General features: G+C 32.7%; 1 protein-coding gene across 1 annotated transcript in view; it reads left to right on the forward strand.

Annotated features, from left to right (window-relative positions):
• Positions 1-20,041, forward strand: part of PIK3C2A (phosphatidylinositol-4-phosphate 3-kinase catalytic subunit type 2 alpha) — an 88,850-nt gene that overhangs the window by 62,749 nt on the left and 6,060 nt on the right. The window contains exons 15-28 of the mRNA XM_010977220.3: positions 105-250; positions 2,023-2,211; positions 2,684-2,777; positions 3,262-3,356; positions 3,750-3,930; positions 6,822-6,926; positions 8,180-8,272; positions 9,657-9,786; positions 11,772-11,908; positions 13,867-14,036; positions 14,616-14,772; positions 15,457-15,566; positions 17,721-17,928; positions 19,133-19,257. Of these exons, the coding sequence (XP_010975522.2) occupies positions 105-250; positions 2,023-2,211; positions 2,684-2,777; positions 3,262-3,356; positions 3,750-3,930; positions 6,822-6,926; positions 8,180-8,272; positions 9,657-9,786; positions 11,772-11,908; positions 13,867-14,036; positions 14,616-14,772; positions 15,457-15,566; positions 17,721-17,928; positions 19,133-19,257 (1,940 nt within the window). The remainder of the gene's footprint in view (positions 1-104; positions 251-2,022; positions 2,212-2,683; positions 2,778-3,261; positions 3,357-3,749; positions 3,931-6,821; positions 6,927-8,179; positions 8,273-9,656; positions 9,787-11,771; positions 11,909-13,866; positions 14,037-14,615; positions 14,773-15,456; positions 15,567-17,720; positions 17,929-19,132; positions 19,258-20,041) is intronic.

The following is a 20,041-nucleotide window of genomic DNA, read 5'->3' on the forward strand; positions in this document are numbered from 1 at the left end:
GTAATATTTGACATTATCACCCTGATGCTGAAAAAAATCAAAGAAGTTAATATAGCAAATCTGTGGGCTATTCAGCTGTAATTTGATCAACTTCTATTTTTAAGGTTGATTTTCCTTCTCCTGCATTTGATATCGTTTATACCACTCCTCAAGTTGACAGAAGCATTATACAGCAACACAACTTTGAAATATTGGAGAATGATGTAAAAGGGAAACTTCTTGATATTCTTCACAGAGACTCATCACTTGGGTATGCTCCTTTGATTCTGCTTTGCCGGGGTATCTTTACAATGTAAAGTTCAAGTTAATGGTTTATTAAGTTACCTTGTTTAGTTTATGATATAGCATGTTCACGATTTAGTTCCTGATAAGGAAAGTTTTCTGTTTTTAATTATATAAAAAGACTATATATGAGTGCATATAATTTAGAAACTTGTACAAATCAAACTTTTTACATGTTAAGAAGGCAAACAACAGATTGGAAACTACATTTATAGTAAGTATCTATAGATTAATTTCCTTAATATATGAAGAACCTTTTCATATAAGTAGAAAACCCAATGGCTCAGTGGTAGACAAAGAATGTGAATAGCTAATTCTTTGGAAAAGAAACACCGTGCCTTTTAAACATCTGGAAAAAGATGTTCAGTTTCTCAGTAATCAAGGGATTGTAAATTAATAACAAGATACCATTTCACACATCAGACAGCTGAAAATTAAGATGTCCCATTAAATAAAGTGTTGATGGGATACAGAAAATTGGAAATTATACTTTTGGCAGAACTCTAAAAAGCGTTTGGAGAGCAGTTTGTCAAAATCTATAAAGGTCACAGTATCCATAGTCTGGGACCTAGCAATTCCATTTCCAGTTACTTATAGAATATGTTAGAGAAAACTCTTGTATTTGCTTACGGAGACAAGATCATTCATTGCAGTATTTATTTGCATTATTGTAAAACTGATAGGGAATATTCATCAATGGGGGTTAAATTATGGTATATTTATCTAACAGTACTGTGTAACTAGTAAGAATGAATTATATGTACAAGTATGTACAATAGCTATATGTACAAATATGTAAGATGTTAAATGATGAAAGCAAAGAGCAGAATAATGTATATAGTCTGTTACTATTAACATAAAGGAAAAAAGAATCTATGTACACCTTTGTATATACTTCTGTATGAATAGCTACCACTGGAAGAATATACAAGGTTAGGCAGTTGCCATTGGGAGGGGAACTGGAAGGAGAGAAACTTAATTATGAACCTTTATGCAATATTTGAATTTTTTTAGTATTCTACATGAAATGAATACATTCCAGTGCATGTGTTATACACAAAATTAGGTAGATGGGTAGTAAAATAATGAAATATTTCATTCACATAAATACTTGTCATTAAGATTAAATTGGGAGGGGGAGGAGCTCAGTAGTAGAAAGCCTGCTTAACATGTACAAGGTCCTGGGTTCAATCTCAGTACCTCAATTAAAAAATAAACAAACCTACCCCCCCCCCCCCAAAAAAAAGAAAAAAAAATTTAAGATTAAATTAGGAGTTCCAAATTAAATCCTTTTTATTTTGAATATTTCTCAAAATATTCCTTCTAAAATTTTGTAATAACATTTTTTCTTGGCATGACATTTGATTTTACTTCTAGAAAATGGATGAAGTCCTTGCTATCTCTTTAGGAGGGTAGGTTCTGCTTATTCAACTCTGATTTCTAGTGCCTGGCATCTGGTTAGAGCTCAATAAATTTTATTGTGCTGAATTATCATTCATTTTCTTATCTAAGACCCTTTTATCAAGGCAGAATGATTTCTTTCTATCCTTTAAATTAGGGTAAATTAATGATGTTTGCTGTACATTGCATTTTTCTATATCCCAAATTGGTATTAATGATTCTACCAAGAAATGACTGTCCTCAGATGAATAAATTTCTTCTTTGTATTTTTAATCACTGAGAGTTATAACTGTCATTATGATATCAATGAGAAGTAATTTAATTCTGTTATGTATTCAGACTTTCTAAAGAAGAGAAAGCTTTTTTGTGGGAGAAGCGTTATTATTGCCTCAAACACCCAAATTGTCTTCCTAAAGTACTAGCTAGTGCTCCAAACTGGAAATGGGTTAATCTTGCCAAAACTTACTCACTGCTTCAGCAGTGGCCTCCATTGCACCCACTGACTGCCTTGGAGCTTCTTGATTCAAAGTAAGTCAACTGTGCCTGAATTTATTTGCTCTGTTTTATTGTTTCAATTTTTCCAGTAAGATATTATGTTGTAGGATTAATTCCCTTTAAGATGAAAGCAATTCAATACAATCTAAATGTATAAATGTGTATTTCTACGAACATATTTTACGTTGAGGTTATTAAAAAGAGGTGTTGTATCATTTAAAACTAACCTAGAGCGGTTATAAATTTTGAATAATTTGTTATATTTTTGTAAGGGCCAGAATTAATTAGCATAAACTTAAAGGTTTCTAAATAGTCATGAAATTGAATTTGTATATAGAACAGTAAGGTTTTCTTCTTTAAAAAAAAAAAAAAGAAGAAACACATTGCTTTTTAGTAGCTAATTTGAGTATTTTGTCATAAATAGATTGAGATTGTGTTTTTCAGAAATGAAGCTTCATTATAAAGAAATCACTGTCAAATCTTGATTTTTGTGGTACTCTTCTAGATTTGCTGATCAGGAAGTGAGGTCCCTCGCTGTGACCTGGATGGAGGCTATTAGTGATGATGAGCTAACAGATCTTCTTCCACAGTTTGTGCAGGCAAGTTTTTTTTATTTGATTTCTACCTGCTTACTCTATCCCCAGTTTTTATGAATAGGGACCTTGCTAAGGGATTCCCTTTCTGTTTTTATTAAAAGTACTTTTGTTGTGTAGGAGTGTTGAGGTGCATTGCATTTGGATTTACTGTGAATTTTTTTCCACTATGTTAGCTGCCCCACTTGAACATTTATGTATGGTACCTGGGTCTTTAATTCACAGAATAAACCAGAGTCGAGCTTTCCTTTGGGTTTTTGTTTTTGTTTTCGTTTTGGCCATTTGAACATTGTTAATGAATGTTATTCCGAAGTCTGTACTTTTCTGCTTGATTTCATTAATTTCACCTAAGTTAATTCATCTGTTTCATTTTTATCAGTGTCATCTTTTATCAAAAAGAATAATCCTTATATACTTTCTATGTTGATAATTTTATCCTAACAATGTAGTATGGAGTTGACCACAAGTGTTTATTTTTCTTTGCATGTAGGCTTTGAAATATGAAATTTACTTGAACAGTTCATTAGTGCGCTTCCTTCTGTCCAGGGCATTGGGAAATATACAGATAGCACACAGTTTGTATTGGTAAGATATAAATTTTCTTACATACTTAATTCCTATTTCTATTGTTTATAGAGAGGACATACTCTGAAAGTCTAAATCATATGCTCAGACTATTTGCTGTGGATACCAGGTGTTTGATTGAAGGCATTATTATAAGGAAGCTAAATTTCTATGTCTTCAGAAATAAAACCAGAAATAATAAAACCCTCTATTGCAAAATTATTTGGCACGTTAGAACTCTGTAGTTTTTATAGAACTGAATGAGTTTTTACCTATAACAAATGAGTTTTTAGGCTTATATAGCTTAAAATTAATTACTAGTTATCAAAAATTGAATGTATTAAATAAATTGATTATGGAAAGATGTTATTCCAGTTCTCAGAAGTGGCTGACATGGATATTTTGCTGTATTAGGCTCCTCAAGGATGCCCTGCATGATGCACAGTTTGGTGCACGATATGAACATGTTTTGGGTGCTCTCCTCTCAGTGGGAGGAAGAGGACTCAGAGAAGAACTTTTGAAGCAGACAAAACTCGTACAGCTTTTAGGAGGAGTAGCAGAAAAAGTAAGGCAGGCCAATGGATCAGCAAGACAGGTATGTACCCATAGAAGGAACATAGATATTTTGAAAGGATTTACAGCGCTTTATTGTTATTCTTTATCAATAGATATCTATTAGTACTCTATCTACACCTATGCTGTTCTGGGCAGATTTAATTCAAAGGTTGCTTAAAATCTATATAAAAAGATTTCATATCCTAACTCAGTACCCTTTAATTCCTATGCTTATTAATTCCTTTCTGATCAGAATTGTTCTCTTGAATTTCTTTTTCATAATTTTGCTTTTTAACTTTTTTGTAACTATAAAAATAATAAAAGTATGAGTCGATACTAATGTTTAAAAAGTCCAAATTAGGATTAAGTTTATAAAGTAAAAAAAATAGGACTATTATAGTTTCATTTTCTTCCTATAGGTATCTGTTGTTCATAGTTTGCTGTGTGTCCTTCTTGGCCACCTAATATGATTTTACACATGTGTACACTTCAGTATATATACATATTTTCGGAGTTAAAATAAATTTATTTTTGTAGAAACATAGGTATATGTGAGGCAAAATTCACTATTTTAACCATTTTAAAGTGTACAATTCATTGGCTTTTAGTATATTCAGTGTTTTACAGCTACCACCACTATCTAATTCCTGAACATTTTCATCACAACAGAAAGAAAGCCTGTACCCACTAACCTTTCACTCCTTACTCCCCTCTTCTCCCAGGCCCTGGTAAGAATTAGTCTGCTTTCCATCTCTATGAGTTTATCTTTTTTGGACATTTGATAAAAATGGAATAATAGAACATGTGGCCTTTTAAGTCTGATTTCCTTCACTTAGTCTAATGTTTTCAAGGTCCATCCATATTCTAGCATGTGTATTTATGGCTGAATAATGTTCCATTGTGTAGATAATACTACATTTTGTTCATTCATCAGTTGGTGGACATTAGGCTTGTTTCTACTATTTGATTATTATGAATAATGCTGCTATGAATATTCTTTTAAAATTTGTGTTTTTATTGGTATCATTTAGTGGTTTTTAAAAAATTATTATTGGACTATAGTTTATTTACTTGTTGAAGTTTCTGTTTGAGCATCTTTTTTCATTTTACCTAGGAGTAGAATTACTGCATCATACAGTAATTCTGTGTTTTTTGAGGGACCACTGAACTGTTACCCGAAGTAGCTGCAACATTTTATATTCCTACCAGCAATGTGTGAGGGTTCGTTTCTCCGTATCTTTACCAACATTTGTTGTTTTCTTTCTTTCTTTCTTTTTTTTTTAAACTATAGTCATCCTAGTGGGTGTGAAGTAGTATCTCATGGTGGTTTAGATTTGCATTTTCCTAATGACTAATAGTTTGGGGCACATTTTCATGTGTTTGACCATTTATATATCCTCTTTGGGGAAATTCCTTTTCTAAGGCCTGTTTAATTGGTTTGCTTTTTTGTTGTTGAATTGTTAGAGTTCTATATATTCCGGATACTAGACCCCTATCGGATACACTATTTGCAAATATTTTCACTCATTCTATGTATTGTCTTTTTATGTCCTTGATAGTAGCCTTTGATGCATGAAAGTTTTTAATTTTATGAAGTCTAATTTATTTTTTCTTTTGTTGCTTGTGCTTTTGATACATCTAAGAATTGTTGTCAAACCCAAAGCCACAAAGATGTATATCTATGTTTTCTCCTAGGAGTTTTATAGGTTCACTCTTAAAAAGTCTTTGATCCATTTGAGTTACTTTTTTATATTCTATAAGGAGTCCAACCTCATTCTTTTACCTGTGATTATCCAGTTGTTTTCATACGATTTGCTGAAGAGACTGTTCTTTCCTATCAAATGATCTCTGTACCCTAGTTAAAAATCAGTTGGCTATAGTTGTATTGGTTTATTTTTGGACTCTCAGTTCTATTCCATTGAGAGATAAATATATATATATATATATATCTCTATACACCTCAGTGTTTTCATTACTATAGCTTTGTAGTAGGTTTGGAAATCAGGTAGTATGAATCCTTCAACTTTTTCTTTTGAAATATTTGGAAGTCGCTGGCAGTTTTAAATAAATTTTTGTATCAGCCTACCTATTTCTGCAAAAAAGGCAGAGTTTTTATAAGGATTGTGTGTTGAATCTGTAGATCAATTTGGGAAATATTGCGATCTTAATAATACTGTCTTCCAGTTCATGAATACGGGATGTCTTTCCATTTATTTAGAGCTCTAATTTCCTTCAGCAGTGTTTTTTGTTTTCTTTTGTTTTTGTAAATTGTTGTTTTAACTTTACCTTGGGGAATTCATGTCAGTGCATATAGTTATGCTTCGTGTTTCTTAATGGGTACATAATATTATCTGATATTGTATCATAAGTTATGAACCGTTACCTCTATGTAGGTTGTTTATACATTTTTCTTTTCCCAAACAGTCATGTGATAAACTTTAAGATATAAGTTTTTGCCCCTTTGCTAATATTTCTTTATAGTGTATTCCTACAGTATATTTTTAGTTATAATTTTAGTTATAATAGTGTCTATTATTTTGCAATATCAAAAGAACTCCCAAAATAAAACTATGCCTGTATATGCCTTCCTCCCTACCAGTAGATTATGAAAGTACCTGTTTTCTACCTTGTTGACAGCATTGGTGTTATGTTAAACTTTTCGTCTGTTAGATTAAAAACAAATTGCAACTCCTTATTGTTTAATTTCTATTTGACTGTTAGTATTAATTGATATATTAAATATGACCATATGTACTTTCCTCCCTATGTTTATAGCCTTTGCCCATCCAAATTTTATTTTCATAGTAAAAATAACCTCTTTAGCAACAACTTTTTTTGACCATTTGACAATTGGGCATTTAAAAAATTGTTGTCTTAAAAATAAGGTCTTCATTTTCATTATCTGCTCACAGTATCAATCTCTTTTCCTAGGTTGTCCTCCAAAGGAGCATGGAGCGAATACAGTCCTTTTTTCTAAGAAATAAATGCCGTCTCCCTCTCAATCCAAGTCTTGTGGCGAAAGAGTTAAATATTAAGGTGACATAAATTACTTTTAAGTTCATATTATATTTCCAAATGATGTGTAGGAAGAAGGCAAATGGGCAGGTATGCTTAAAGAAATTAAGGATAAAACCTGCATAGGTTGGTTATAAGTACTTATAGATCTGTGTTTGTGTTTAAGATCCATATTTATCTCAGTATATTCTTACATAATCACTATTCATGAAAGAAAAAAAGTAAAATTATTTACTGCTCAAAATAAATGATTGTTTATTGTGGTATAATAGCTACATAAAAGACACATGTGTTTTTGGTTTTGGTGAGGGGGAGGTAATTAGGTTTATTTATTTATTTATTCTTAGCAGAGGTACTAGGGATTGAACCCAGAACCTCATGTATACTAAGCATGCCCTCTACCACTTGAGCTATACCCGCCCCACCAAAAGGCACATGTTTTAATCCCAACAGTAAGACTACCGAGTCACGGGTAGGCATTATTTTAATTCCCTTATGAATGGCCATATGGACTCTTCTATGTTACAACACTTTTTTGGGGAATCATCAGAAAGTACTTGTAATCTCCAAATTGAGTAATTATGTTTCGAATTGGGCTAATAGCAATACAAATAGTGGATTTTTCTCTAACATGAGTTCGGCAAAAGTAACCAGATAATTTATCCACTAGTGTCTGATTTTAAAGGGCTAACATACGACTATCCATAAAGGAGTCTCAATTAGGTGTTTTGTTTTGTTTTTTTTGTTTTGTTTTGTTTTGTTTTTTTAGTTGCCATATGGCTACTCTTTGTTGAAATACAGCAGTGGGTGCCTGAGTTATATAATTATGTCATTGGAGGTGAGGGGATTACATTTTCTCCTCGGGTTTTGTTTGTTGTTTTCCTTAAATTGCTATCACTGTCTTAAATTAGTCTTTTAACCAGTTTAATTTTAATATTAGATTTGATCTTTGCTAATGAAGCTGTTAAATTTAGTGTCACTATTTGATTCCGTGGCTAAATGTTAATTTTAATAGTACCACAAATAGAAGAATTAGAGATCTCATTCCAGATCACACTGATTTAGAGGAAGGATAAACATACACAAAATTTTGTGCTCTGTTGAAGAATTTTGACAGTTTCAAAGTGTCATATTTCAAACTTTTAATAGTTTTTGTCTCAAGTTTTTAAATTTTTTACAGGAAAAAGTGAAAAGAGAAATTCCTAGGACAAAAAGTATTTTTTGATTTTTATTCCACTGTTATCTTTCTAATGCTTAATGTGTTGTATTTGTAGTCATGTTCCTTCTTCAGTTCTAATGCTGTGCCCCTGAAAGTCACAATGGTGAATGCTGATCCAATGGGGGAAGAAATTAATGTCATGTTTAAGGTGAGCAAAATAAGGTGACTTTGTTTTTAAAAAGTAATTTTAAAATTCCTTCCTCAAATTCCTTTTCCAAAATTGCAAAAGTAATTTTGTTTATTTAGTATGTAATTAAATTGAATAATTATGTGAAAAATTATCACTGACATAAATGGTTCCCAAACAGACTTGGGAACAAGTACAACTCTGGCCTAGAGCCTCTGCATATGGCCATGCTAGTTAAGTACATAATAGCTCCAGGCAGTGCCTTTCACCCAGACTGTGATGTAAATGATGTGCCCTAGAGTTTGCAAAACTGCAAAACTATGAGCAGTGGCACTGGTTTTGGGAAACATACCTTACCTGTAGGAAGCAGCAGGCTTATAGTATTTTGGAGTAGTCTAATTCCAGTCAAAATTTTGTGTGTTGTGATCATAAATTAGTAAATTTTGAATTAAGAATAGAAAGTTTAGTTAATTCAGTGAGTTTTATTAGTGGTTCATCAAGATAGTTTCTCTTGAACCATCTTTGATATATAGCAAGTTCCCTTAACTCAGATCTGATTTTGGACTCTGTTTTACTTTACTGATATATTTGCCCTTTCCTAAAACAGTACCATCTGTTTGAATACAGAAATTGTATACATTTTAATAGTTGTTAAGGCAAATCACCTTATTTTTTTCATCATTTTCAAAGCTAGTCTCAAAAATGTCATTATGTATTTTAACTTAGTTTATCCAATTTAAAAAAGAAAATGAAAACTTAATGTGATTACAGTTAGAATTCATTTTGAGAGGGCTAAATTATGTATGTATGTATGTATTTGGGGGGGGAGGTAATTAGGTTTGTTTGTTTGTTTGTTTATTTAATGGAGGTACTAGGGATTGAACCGAGGACCTTGTGCATGCTAAGCATGCCCTCTACCACTTGAGCTATACCCTCCACTTAGGGGAGGGATAAATTTTCTTTTAAGTAAACTTTTAATTTTGAGATTATTATAGATTCATAGTTCATAGTTCGTTTTACAAAATTATACAGAAATCCTGTGTATCCTTTACTCAGTTTTCCCCAATGCTAACATCTCTCAAAACTCGTACAATATCTCAATCAGGATGTTGGCATTGATACAATCAGGATATGGAATACTTCTATCATGAGAAGGGTACTCCATGTTGCACTTTTAAAAAATTGAATATAATTCACATATCATAAAACCTTTTAAAGTGTACAGATCAAGAAACTGAGACATGAAAAGTTTACTTTCTCTAGAATGCTGCAGAGAGGCAGTTCTGTTCATCTTATTCTTTACTCTTTTCACTGTTCCCACCCCCCCCACCCCCAAACCCCTTTTATTATATGTAATCTATTAAGTCTTTTGGAAATGTACAAGTTTTATTCCTTTGATTTCGAGGTTGGTGAAGATCTGCGGCAAGATATGCTAGCTTTACAAATGATAAAGATTATGGATAAGATCTGGCTTAAAGAAGGACTGGATCTGAGGATGGTAATTTTCAAATGTCTCTCAACTGGCAGAGATCGAGGTAAATCTGTTAGCTGTATCTTATTTTTTTATCCATGAACTTAGCTCAGAGTGTTCCTGTCCTAAGGGTCCTAATACTGGTACACTACGCTCTCAGCCATATCACTTTCCTTTCTCAGGTCAGGATGTACAAACTTTGTCTTGTCAAAAGGAAATGAGATCAGTTTAAGAATTTTTGCTGATTGTTTTTCATGCACTAGCTCAATGAGTAGCCCTAATAAATGCTTGCAAGATAATAAGTCTTGTAAGATTCCTCAACAGGAGCCTACCATTTCATTAGATTAGTTTTTCTGTCACTATAATTTCATAAAGTTTTTTTTTTATTGACAGGGTTTATAGGAATAAATTAAATATTTAAAATCAAAGGCCAGTTCTTAAATCTCAGTTGTTTATTCTCATATTTATCTTGAAGTTGAACTCTTCTTTCTTCTTATGGAATTTCATGTTACTTGTAGGCAGTGAAATTCCTCCCTTTTTATGTTGTTTCTAACTCGTGTGATTGAGTGCTTACTTTGTGCCTTGCCCTGTGCTAAGCTTTTCACTGTTCTCACTGTATCCTTATTTTCCAAATAACAAAATCACATTACATCCTCTGTGAGGTTTTTAAAAAGCACTTTAGTTTATAGTAATCCCTCCCTTCTCCAGATTTAGCAATTAGTCTTTAATATTCACTAGACATTGTGTCTTCCATGCTGGATTGATTTTAAGTTCTGTCAGGGGGTAGTAGTATTTTGTATATCTATGAAATTTTACTCACTGTTTTGTACATAGTAATTACAATAATTTATATGTATATATTTGATAAAGTAGAAATTTGTGTATATATATTAAAAATAAGCATGGTCATTGAATCAAGATGCAGGTATTCATTGAAAAAGGATGTCGCTGTGAACTGTAAACTAGATGATGCAACCAAAACAACATAAAAGATCAAAATGAATCCATTCTGCTATGACCAGACTACAAGGATTACAACCTGGCCTGGCATACTTTCTTTTTAGGATGGACTTGGCCAACTTAGACAGACCTTGGCCACCTTGGTTCCTTCTAGTCCAAAGCAGGTCTCTGTATCCATATCTTTTATTTTGATAGCAGTGCGTTGCGTAGATTTTTAAAATATATAAAACAAATTTTTACAATATATAAGTAATATACACATAGTAAAATAAAATATCCGTATAACACATAATAGAATAAATTGAAATGTTAATCATAGTTTTCTCCCACACCCTCCTAGGCAGCCTGCTCCCAAATTATAACCACTTACATAGCTTTCTGAAAATATTTTGTGTATATTCCAACATACGTAAGTCTTTCTTGTAAACACAGAGGGTACAGTTCTCCATGTAAATTTTGCCTTTAAAAACATATTTTTGAGATTTTTCTATATAGGCACATAGAGATTTACCTCACTGTATTCCATTGTGTAGATGTTCCATAATTTGATACTTGTTTTAATGAGTTACAGAGAAAACAAAAAATGATTTGCCCAGCCAGACATTTATATTTCAGTAAGGAAAATAAAACACATACTTGAAACTCAAACACATCAAAAAGACAATCTTAATCTGTTCTTCCCTTTGAAAGGGCTTAATGTACTCTGAAGCACTACTTATATTGCCCAAATACACAATTAGAGAAAGTTCTTTGTGCTGAAATGGGACAGCATGTATCTTATAAGTAACTTAATTAGCGAGGTCAGTGTAATCTAGTTTGTAAATAAAATTGTTATTCTTTGTGGGAGTACACATGAATGTACAGATTAGAGTCTCAAATAGTCAAATGCAACTTTTGTATCTCGGGTACTTCTGAAAATAAAAAATTATTTTGATTGCTCATATTTTCTAGCATGGCCTTCCAGACTTGATTTTTTTTTGAAATGATAGTTGTTAGCTGGTATCTTGTGTCACAGATTGAAAGCTGTAAATTTTTTAAAGGCTTACTTTGGGTGACATTTTTACATATCTTAATGTTTTGTTGTTAAAGGCATGGTGGAGCTAGTTCCAGCTTCAGATACCCTCAGGAAAATCCAAGTGGAATACGGTGTGACTGGATCCTTTAAAGATAAACCACTTGCGGAGTGGCTGAGGAAATACAATCCCTCTGAAGAGGAATATGAAAAGGTGACTAGCTTGTCTCTTTATTCTAAATAACTGTCAAAAATGTATTACGTAGGTCTTAAGTGCTTTCATTTTCCAGCTCTGGTGACTAGTCATTAAGTTTAAGTTGTGGAAATAGCATCTTTGTCCAAGTAAGGAAAAGAATATACAAACAGAATGCATTTAATGGCAGGAATCTGAGTAAAACTAATGCTAAATTACCAAAGATTTCCAGACATGTACGTAGAAGCTAGCAAAACAGAGGTATTTTGAAAACCTAAAATATTATGTTTCACATAGATCCTGGAAAGAGCTATGGAAATTAGTTAAGAGTGGCTGCATCATGTGGTTGTAGAACAAGGTTATGGACCAGACTCCCTGGGCTTGAATTCAGGTCCCAAGTCACTCACCAGCTTTAGAGTCTTGGGCAGATTAACCCCTTGTTCTTCGGTGACCTCTGCTATAAAATATTAGAGTACATATTATGGCTGTAAAAAAATAATATACTACAAGGTTATTGTGAGAATTAAATGAATTAAAATATATAAAGAGCTACATAGAGTAAATACTTTAATGAATATTCTTATTATTGGAGGCATCAATTTGTTAGGAAAAGGAAATCTCTTAGCACATAAGACCTCTAATGATCCTAAATCGGCCTACGGATGACTCAAGAACACTTTCAGTGGTGATACAGATCCCAGTTTCAATGTCATTTGCCTGACTAGTTTATGCCAGATCATTAATGTACCACATTTACAGATATGTACAAATACTATCTGTTGACCTAATAAAATGAAGTAGAGGAATTTTGTCCTTTGTTGGTCTTTTACAATATTTAAGAGCACTCCCTTTTCTTAATTCTTTGTGGTTTGGGGAAAGCAGTATAGCAGAAGCCAATATTTGTTTATAGTAATATTGGCTCTGTGATTCATGTAAGTTGTTTGGTATACAATGATTGCCAAGTAACATACACTGAGTGTCTTTAATGCTTTTAACTCTTTTACATGCTTTGCCCAGTAAGAGGGAATATAACATAGTGGGATCACATTGCTTGAATTTGAATCTTGGCTCTGCCGCTTAACAGTGATGTAATCTTGAGTACATAACCTCATTTTTCCTCATATGTAAAATGATGATAACAATAGTACTGACATCATTGTTTTGTTGTGAGATTTTAAATGAGTTTAATGTATACAGACTGTGCATGTATGTGTGTGTGTGGAGTAGTGCAGTGCCTGGTTTGTGGTAAGTACCATGTAAGCAGGTTGTTTTCATTATCGTCATCATCATCACTAATGATTTCTAGGGGGTTATGAAATAAAATTAACCACACAGACTCCATTCTCCAAGAAATGTAGTATCTTGAGAATAAACTAAATGCACTCCTTTAGATTAAAATATTGATTGTATGCAACTTGTATCCTTTTGTATGATATTATAGTAGTAATTTAATTGCCAGGATGGGCAGGACTAAAGTGAAAGAAGGTCTTCCAGCTTGGAGAAACTTGCAGGTGACATAGAAGGGGTCACCAAATGGCAACATAACACATTTGCTGTATTATTGGATGTTTAAAGATACAAGCTGACTTTCTTTACACATGCCATTCCTACAAGCCAAAAAAAGGGGAAAATACTCATTTATTTAGATTAATCTTTGTCCCAGTGTTATCACTGGTAGGAAGCAGTAGAGCCCGTGACGAGCAGGGTTCCACAAACATGATGCTTAAAAGATGTTCAAAGACAGTGCATACTCTAAGTAGGGACTGGCCGGATCTCTCTGCCTGTTGAAGACAAATGCTAGAAAGAAGGGGCAGTGACCACCTTTAGAAGACTTTATTTTTGAAAAACCCAGTTTATAAGCTGTTGAGAAAGTGGATTACAATGGTGTTTTCAAAGAGTGGTAAGTTACTTTAATCTTTGTAACCCTGCCTCCTTTAAAAATAATTTTTTCCTAATATGATTTTATATCTTTATTATAGGCTTCTGAGAATTTTATTTATTCTTGTGCTGGGTGCTGTGTAGCCACCTATGTTTTAGGCATCTGTGATCGACACAATGACAATATAATGCTTCGAAGTACAGGACATATGTTTCACATTGACTTTGGAAAGTTTTTGGGCCACGCACAGATGTTTGGTAGCTTCAAAAGGTACTAATATTGTTACTGTTGCTAAAGAAAAGAGAGGCATTCCTATTTCACAAGTTGATGTCCCAAACTTTACTTTTTTTCTTGCTGTTCTTTGTCTTGTAGCTTCCTTTGAGCATAAGGATGAAAAAGGCCCTAAAAGATGACTTTACCCTGTAGTAGACAAGAATGAGTATGAGTGTGTAACCTTTGTTGAAATGAATTAAGGTGTATTTTATTTTATCTAGTTAATAGTATCTGTTAGAAATGTTCCCATTTGTATAGTAGCAATGAGTACAAAGTTTTTCTCTGTGTATGTTTGTAACTACCATTTGCTCTCTCTTTGGGTGTGTGGATTGATAAATATTACCTTGGAAAAAATATCATACGTAAGTTCTATCTAAATAATGAGATTATATGATGGCTTTCCTGAAAATGTGAATTTTTCAGAATTACGCAAATTCAGAAGTGCCTTATACTAAGTTTCTCCGTTGGAAATTGCTATGACTCAGATAGCTTTAGTTCAATACCCATGCAATAGTAATAGCACTATTTGAATATCTTCTGTAAATAATGCTTTTTATGACATTTCTTTTTAAATAGGGATCGTGCTCCTTTTGTGCTAACCTCTGATATGGCGTATGTCATTAATGGGGGTGAGAAGCCCACCATTCGCTTCCAGCTGTTTGTGGACCTCTGCTGTCAGGCCTACAACTTGATAAGAAAGCAAACAAACCTCTTTCTTAACCTCCTTTCACTGGTAACTCTGTTATTTACAAGCATTTAATTAATTTTATATTAATGCTTCTTTTTCAGTATCTAAAAAAAGATTTTGTGATTTTGGAGTAAAATTTATTGTAGTTTCAAATATCAGATAATGTTATTACCAAAATATTTTTAAACTGCTGCTGTGTGAAATATGCCAGATGCTGTTTATGTATAATACAAAAAAATAAGTCACTAGCGTTAGTACCCTGTGGATGAGGAGTAATAGTAACTGAAAGGAACCTAGAGAGGGTCATCTGGGATGATGGTAAATATTTTGTGTCTTAATCTGGATGTTTTCAGATTGTGAACATTTATTAAGTTCTACTCTAAAGATTTCTGTGCTTTTCTGAATGCATATTATTTAAAAAGTAAAAACAAAGCGAAAAGCCTTGCTTTATTTTTATTATTGTGACTGAAATTAAAGTAGAAACAGAAGACTAGACAAAAGGTTTGGATTTCACAGCTTTTATTCCATAAACAGTTGACTTCCTTGGCCAGGATTTTTCTCGTTTATAAGAGAATCATTTAGGTCCCTAAAACACTAACAAACTCCTCAAAACTGTGATTGTTTTCATTTTTGTTTGCTTTATTTTGGATTACTTGGCCAGCTTTTAGGGAGGGATGGGGAACAGACTTTTAAGAAATTCAACTTACAAACTCTTTATCCTATCTATAGATGATTCCTTCAGGGTTACCAGAACTCACAAGTATTCAAGATTTGAAATATGTTAGAGACGCGCTTCAACCCCAAACTACAGATGCAGAAGCTACAATTTTCTTTACTAGGTATGGAATATTTAAGTATATTAGAGAAGGCACATACTGTTTAGCTTTGTTTTCCTTAGGGTAAACAAATGCTGTATATCAAAATTCTGAATTACAGGAAAATGTGATTCACAGTATTAGCAAATAGTAGGTTTATCAAAAGTTTATTTCAAAAGTTTATTTACCGACAAGTATATATAAAATAGATAAACAAGTTTATACTGTATAGCACAGGGAAATATATTCAATATCTTGTGGTAGCTCACAGTGAAAAAGAATATGAAAATGAGTATATGTATATTCATGTATGACTGAAGCATTGTGCTGTACATCAGAAATTGCCACATTGTAAACTGACTATAACTCAATTTTTTAAAAGGTTTATTTACTGAATAAATGTAAAGGATCAGCAATAGGACTTTTAAAAATACATCTATTTCTCTCAAAATATGATCTCAAGTTTTATTTAGTATATATCAATTATAAACATCTTATTTATGAACTATTTCTGCAAAACATAGTTTCTACAGTGCCAAATACAAGATTTTTTTTCCTGAAATGATACCTGTACTAATGTATTTTTCAGGATTCTGCCATACCAATTTTCATGGATATCATAAGAGCTTAAAACAGCAAACTCTGGGACACTGCGATAGTAAATTGTTACTGCATGACATAGTACTTGAAATACATACACCAATAACTGGCACTTGAACTTGTGATTATTGCTTTAAAAGCAGATCTTCCTGGCAAATATGTTCTAAAGGTCTGGTGACCAGATTGGTCAGACTTGTGGTACCACTTCATTAAATGCCACAGAAGGGAAGGGCACATGGGATTATGTTCTTTCTTTTTCTCTTGCTTTCTTCCTCTCAGTGGAGAAGAGGTAGAAAACACTGGATTGGACTTCCCTAGTCTCAAGAGTCTGGGCTGAATTGAACTGAAGGAAGCTGATTTTTGTATAGCCATTCCAAACTAATCCTGATAATTTAGGTATTGGTGGGTTTTGTTTTTTAAGAGATTTGTTGTCTCCCCTGGGCAAAACTATAAAGCAGGCATATAAGTATTAGTCAACTTGGCCTGCCATAACAAAATACCATAGACAGGGTGGCTTAAACAAAGGAAATTCATTTTCCATAGTTCTGGAGGCTGGGAAGTCTGAGGTGCCAGCCGATACACTTCCTGGTGAGAGTTTTAGCTTTCTCACTGTTTCCTCCCAGGAAGGAGGAAGGAGAAGAAAAAGAAAGAAGAAAATCACTCTTTATAAGGACACTGACTACATAAAGGCCTTATGGAGTTGGGGCTTCAACTTACGAATTTTGGGAGACACAAACATTCAGTCCATAGCAAGGCAAAAACCTCTGAGGTTCCCTGACTTTTCTTTTTGAATCTCTTTCGTTATTTCTTTATTCTGTTTTTGAGATTTCTTGTTGCCTTTGCTTGCCTAAAATGATTTATTCAGGCCTGCCTTCCAAATTTATTCACACCAAACTCCCCATCTTGTTAAAACTTCTTTTTCCAACTGAGGGAAAATTATGACTTTCTGAAGAAGTAATCTGATATCAGATTCTACTCTTCTACTATTTGATGGAATAGATTGTTTGGATTACTTTGGATACTTGCTTCTATACCTGTTTAATTGCCACCTTCCTCATTTATTATATAAAATAACAAGTCATCTTTTGCCATTATGCAACCATCTTCTATCCCTAATAGTTTTTTAAATTAGTATTGGATAACTATGTAAGTTTAAAAAGCTAATCCAATCTGTTCTTAGAAACAATGATCAGTACACATATGTAAACTAAAAAAAAATGTGCAATATATTGTATATATGTATTTACATGCAATATAATGTATATGTGCAAACTAATAATTCTACCTAATAAAACTGAAAAAGAAAAAAAAATAAATTAGTATTGGACCCCACAGAGTTTAAGAAATCCAACCATCATTTCTTGGAGACAATGGGATGAGGTGGAATGGAGACTTTCTTCTTGGGGTGAGATATATTTTAATGGGTTTTGGCATATAGAACAAAGGGAATCCTTGACAAAGTGAGAATCTGCTTACTATTTTTAAAGGAATGAAAGTGTTTGTTACCTTTTATTATAAAAATTAAGAATGTTTTCTCATGAGCTTTAATATTAACACATTTTTTTAATTATTTTGTAGGCTGATTGAATCAAGTTTGGGAAGCATTGCCACAAAGTTTAACTTCTTCATTCACAACCTTGCTCAGTTGCGTTTTTCTGGTCTTCCCTCCAATGATGAGCCCATCCTCTCATTTTCACCCAAAACCTACTCCTTTAGACAAGATGGTCGAATCAAGGAAGTCTCTGTTTTCACTTACCATAAGAAATACAACCCAGATAAACATTATGTAAGCTTGGTTTGATATCTGTAGAGACTCATGCATGCAATGTTGTTGTCCTTTCCTACTTCCTTCATTGACTCTGAGAAGCATTTGTTCTTTTCATACTTTTTTCTTCCATGGATGGCCCAAAAGTAAATAAGCGTACTTGGAGCATTTCTAATTATTTTTTGGTATTTATTTCTTGGTAAATTATTCTCCAGAACCATGAGGGACAAATGATACTCTTCCTTTCAGAGACTAGACTAAAAGGGTGGTGCTGTTTTGCTTTTCCCCTTCCTTACCTTCAGTTTATTCTTAATTTCAAAGGTAAAGCTTGCTCATTGTAACAAACTCAACCAAGCATGCAAAATAAAAATCAAAGTTCTTATTCCACTCTCCAGGGATGAAGTAATATAAAACATGTACATAAAGTTTGTTTTTGAACAAAAACAGGATCCTTAGTGTGCTTCCCACCACTGCTCAATTGTATAGCATTATCATCTTTTTTGCTGTTATTTTTGTGCTAATATTTTTGTTGGATAATACTTTATAGCACTGTCAGCCTTGAAATTTTTAACAAGTTGATAGATTTTAGAAAGTGACTTCACTATTATTTTAATTTTCATCTAGTGTATTATTAATAAATTTTTATATGTTTATGGAGTATTTTATCCTAACACCATTTTATTGAGGAGACCATTCTTTTCCCCCGTGATTTATAATGCCACCTTTAAATATACTAAATTTGTTTCTGGTCTTCCATAGATATATGTATCTGACTCTTTGTGCCACCAGTATTTTACTCTTTTAAGTATTTTATAGCGTGGTGACTTGATAATGTAGTTTAAATATCCAGTAAGATGGGTCTTCCCTTAGCCCCCTTTGCCTTTTTTCTCATTTGCTCTCTTAAATTAATTTACTAATATTTTCATTGGAAATGCACTAAAGTTACAGATTTGGGAAGTATATTCATTATAGTTAACCCTGGGAATAAAGTGACTTTTACTTTTCGTACTTGTTTATTTCTTACAATAAGATTACTCTTAGAATGTAGTTAGATATGCTATAAAAACAATAATTTTTATATTTGCTGTTTACTATTGGTGACATATATATTACCAAGTGAAAAGCATATATAATGGTACATATAATGGTCAAGCTGAAAATTTTATTTTTGTCAAGAAACGTTATATTATAAATCTAATGTGTTTGGTGTGTGATTTCTTTTCAGATTTATGTAGTCCGAATTTTGCGGGAAGGACAGCTTGAGCCATCATTTGTGTTCCGGACATTTGATGAGTTTCAGGAACTTCACAATAAACTCAGTATTATTTTTCCACTTTGGAAATTACCAGGGTATGTTCCCATCCTTGTACATTAATCCTTTTTTATAGGAAACAATTTTTTATTATTAAGTATAGGTCAAAACCTTTGTGTAAGTTAGTGTAAGATACTGGACCATGTGTGACTTATTTTCCTTTGTATCACAAGGGCCTAATACAGTACTAGACATAAACAAGGAACTGTAAGTTTGTTTTGGATGAATAAGCAATCAAGATCTTAAACTTATAATATGGAATTTTACAGCTTTCTAAATCACTGCAGAAATACGGCCATACTGAGCTCCTTTGAAAATAATAAGCTAAGGCATAGAGGCTGTTAATCAGAATTTTAGTGTTTAGTTTTATATTTGATATGCTTTGGAGACCTTCAGTTTCTAATGTAGCTAATAACCCATAGATTTCCTGTGTCCAATTGCTCATATTCTTCTCAGACTAGATTTCAAAAATAAGGAGGCAGCAAAGTGGGTATCAGAGTTTATTTCCATGTGCAGTCTCATTTTCCACTGCCACCAAGTAAGCAGAGTTAAGATGATCTTGATAAGAGCCCTATGGCATTTGTGGATTTTACCAGTATCTACTATAAGCTATGGCTGATTGAATAATGATTATTTTGGAGGATAAGATCTGCATATAATATTTGTGAAGACTCTTGAGAAGAAATAAGTAGGAAATAAGTAATAAATACAGCAAAATAGCAAAACTGAAATTTTGTACCAACTTCATAAAAGGATAATGTATACTTGAACTATTTCACCTCTAGTACTTTGAATAGAAATCACAAAAATTACTACATTGTG

This window comes from Camelus dromedarius, chromosome 12, assembly GCF_036321535.1.
Source record: "Camelus dromedarius isolate mCamDro1 chromosome 12, mCamDro1.pat, whole genome shotgun sequence".
Taxonomy (NCBI): domain Eukaryota; kingdom Metazoa; phylum Chordata; class Mammalia; order Artiodactyla; family Camelidae; genus Camelus; species Camelus dromedarius.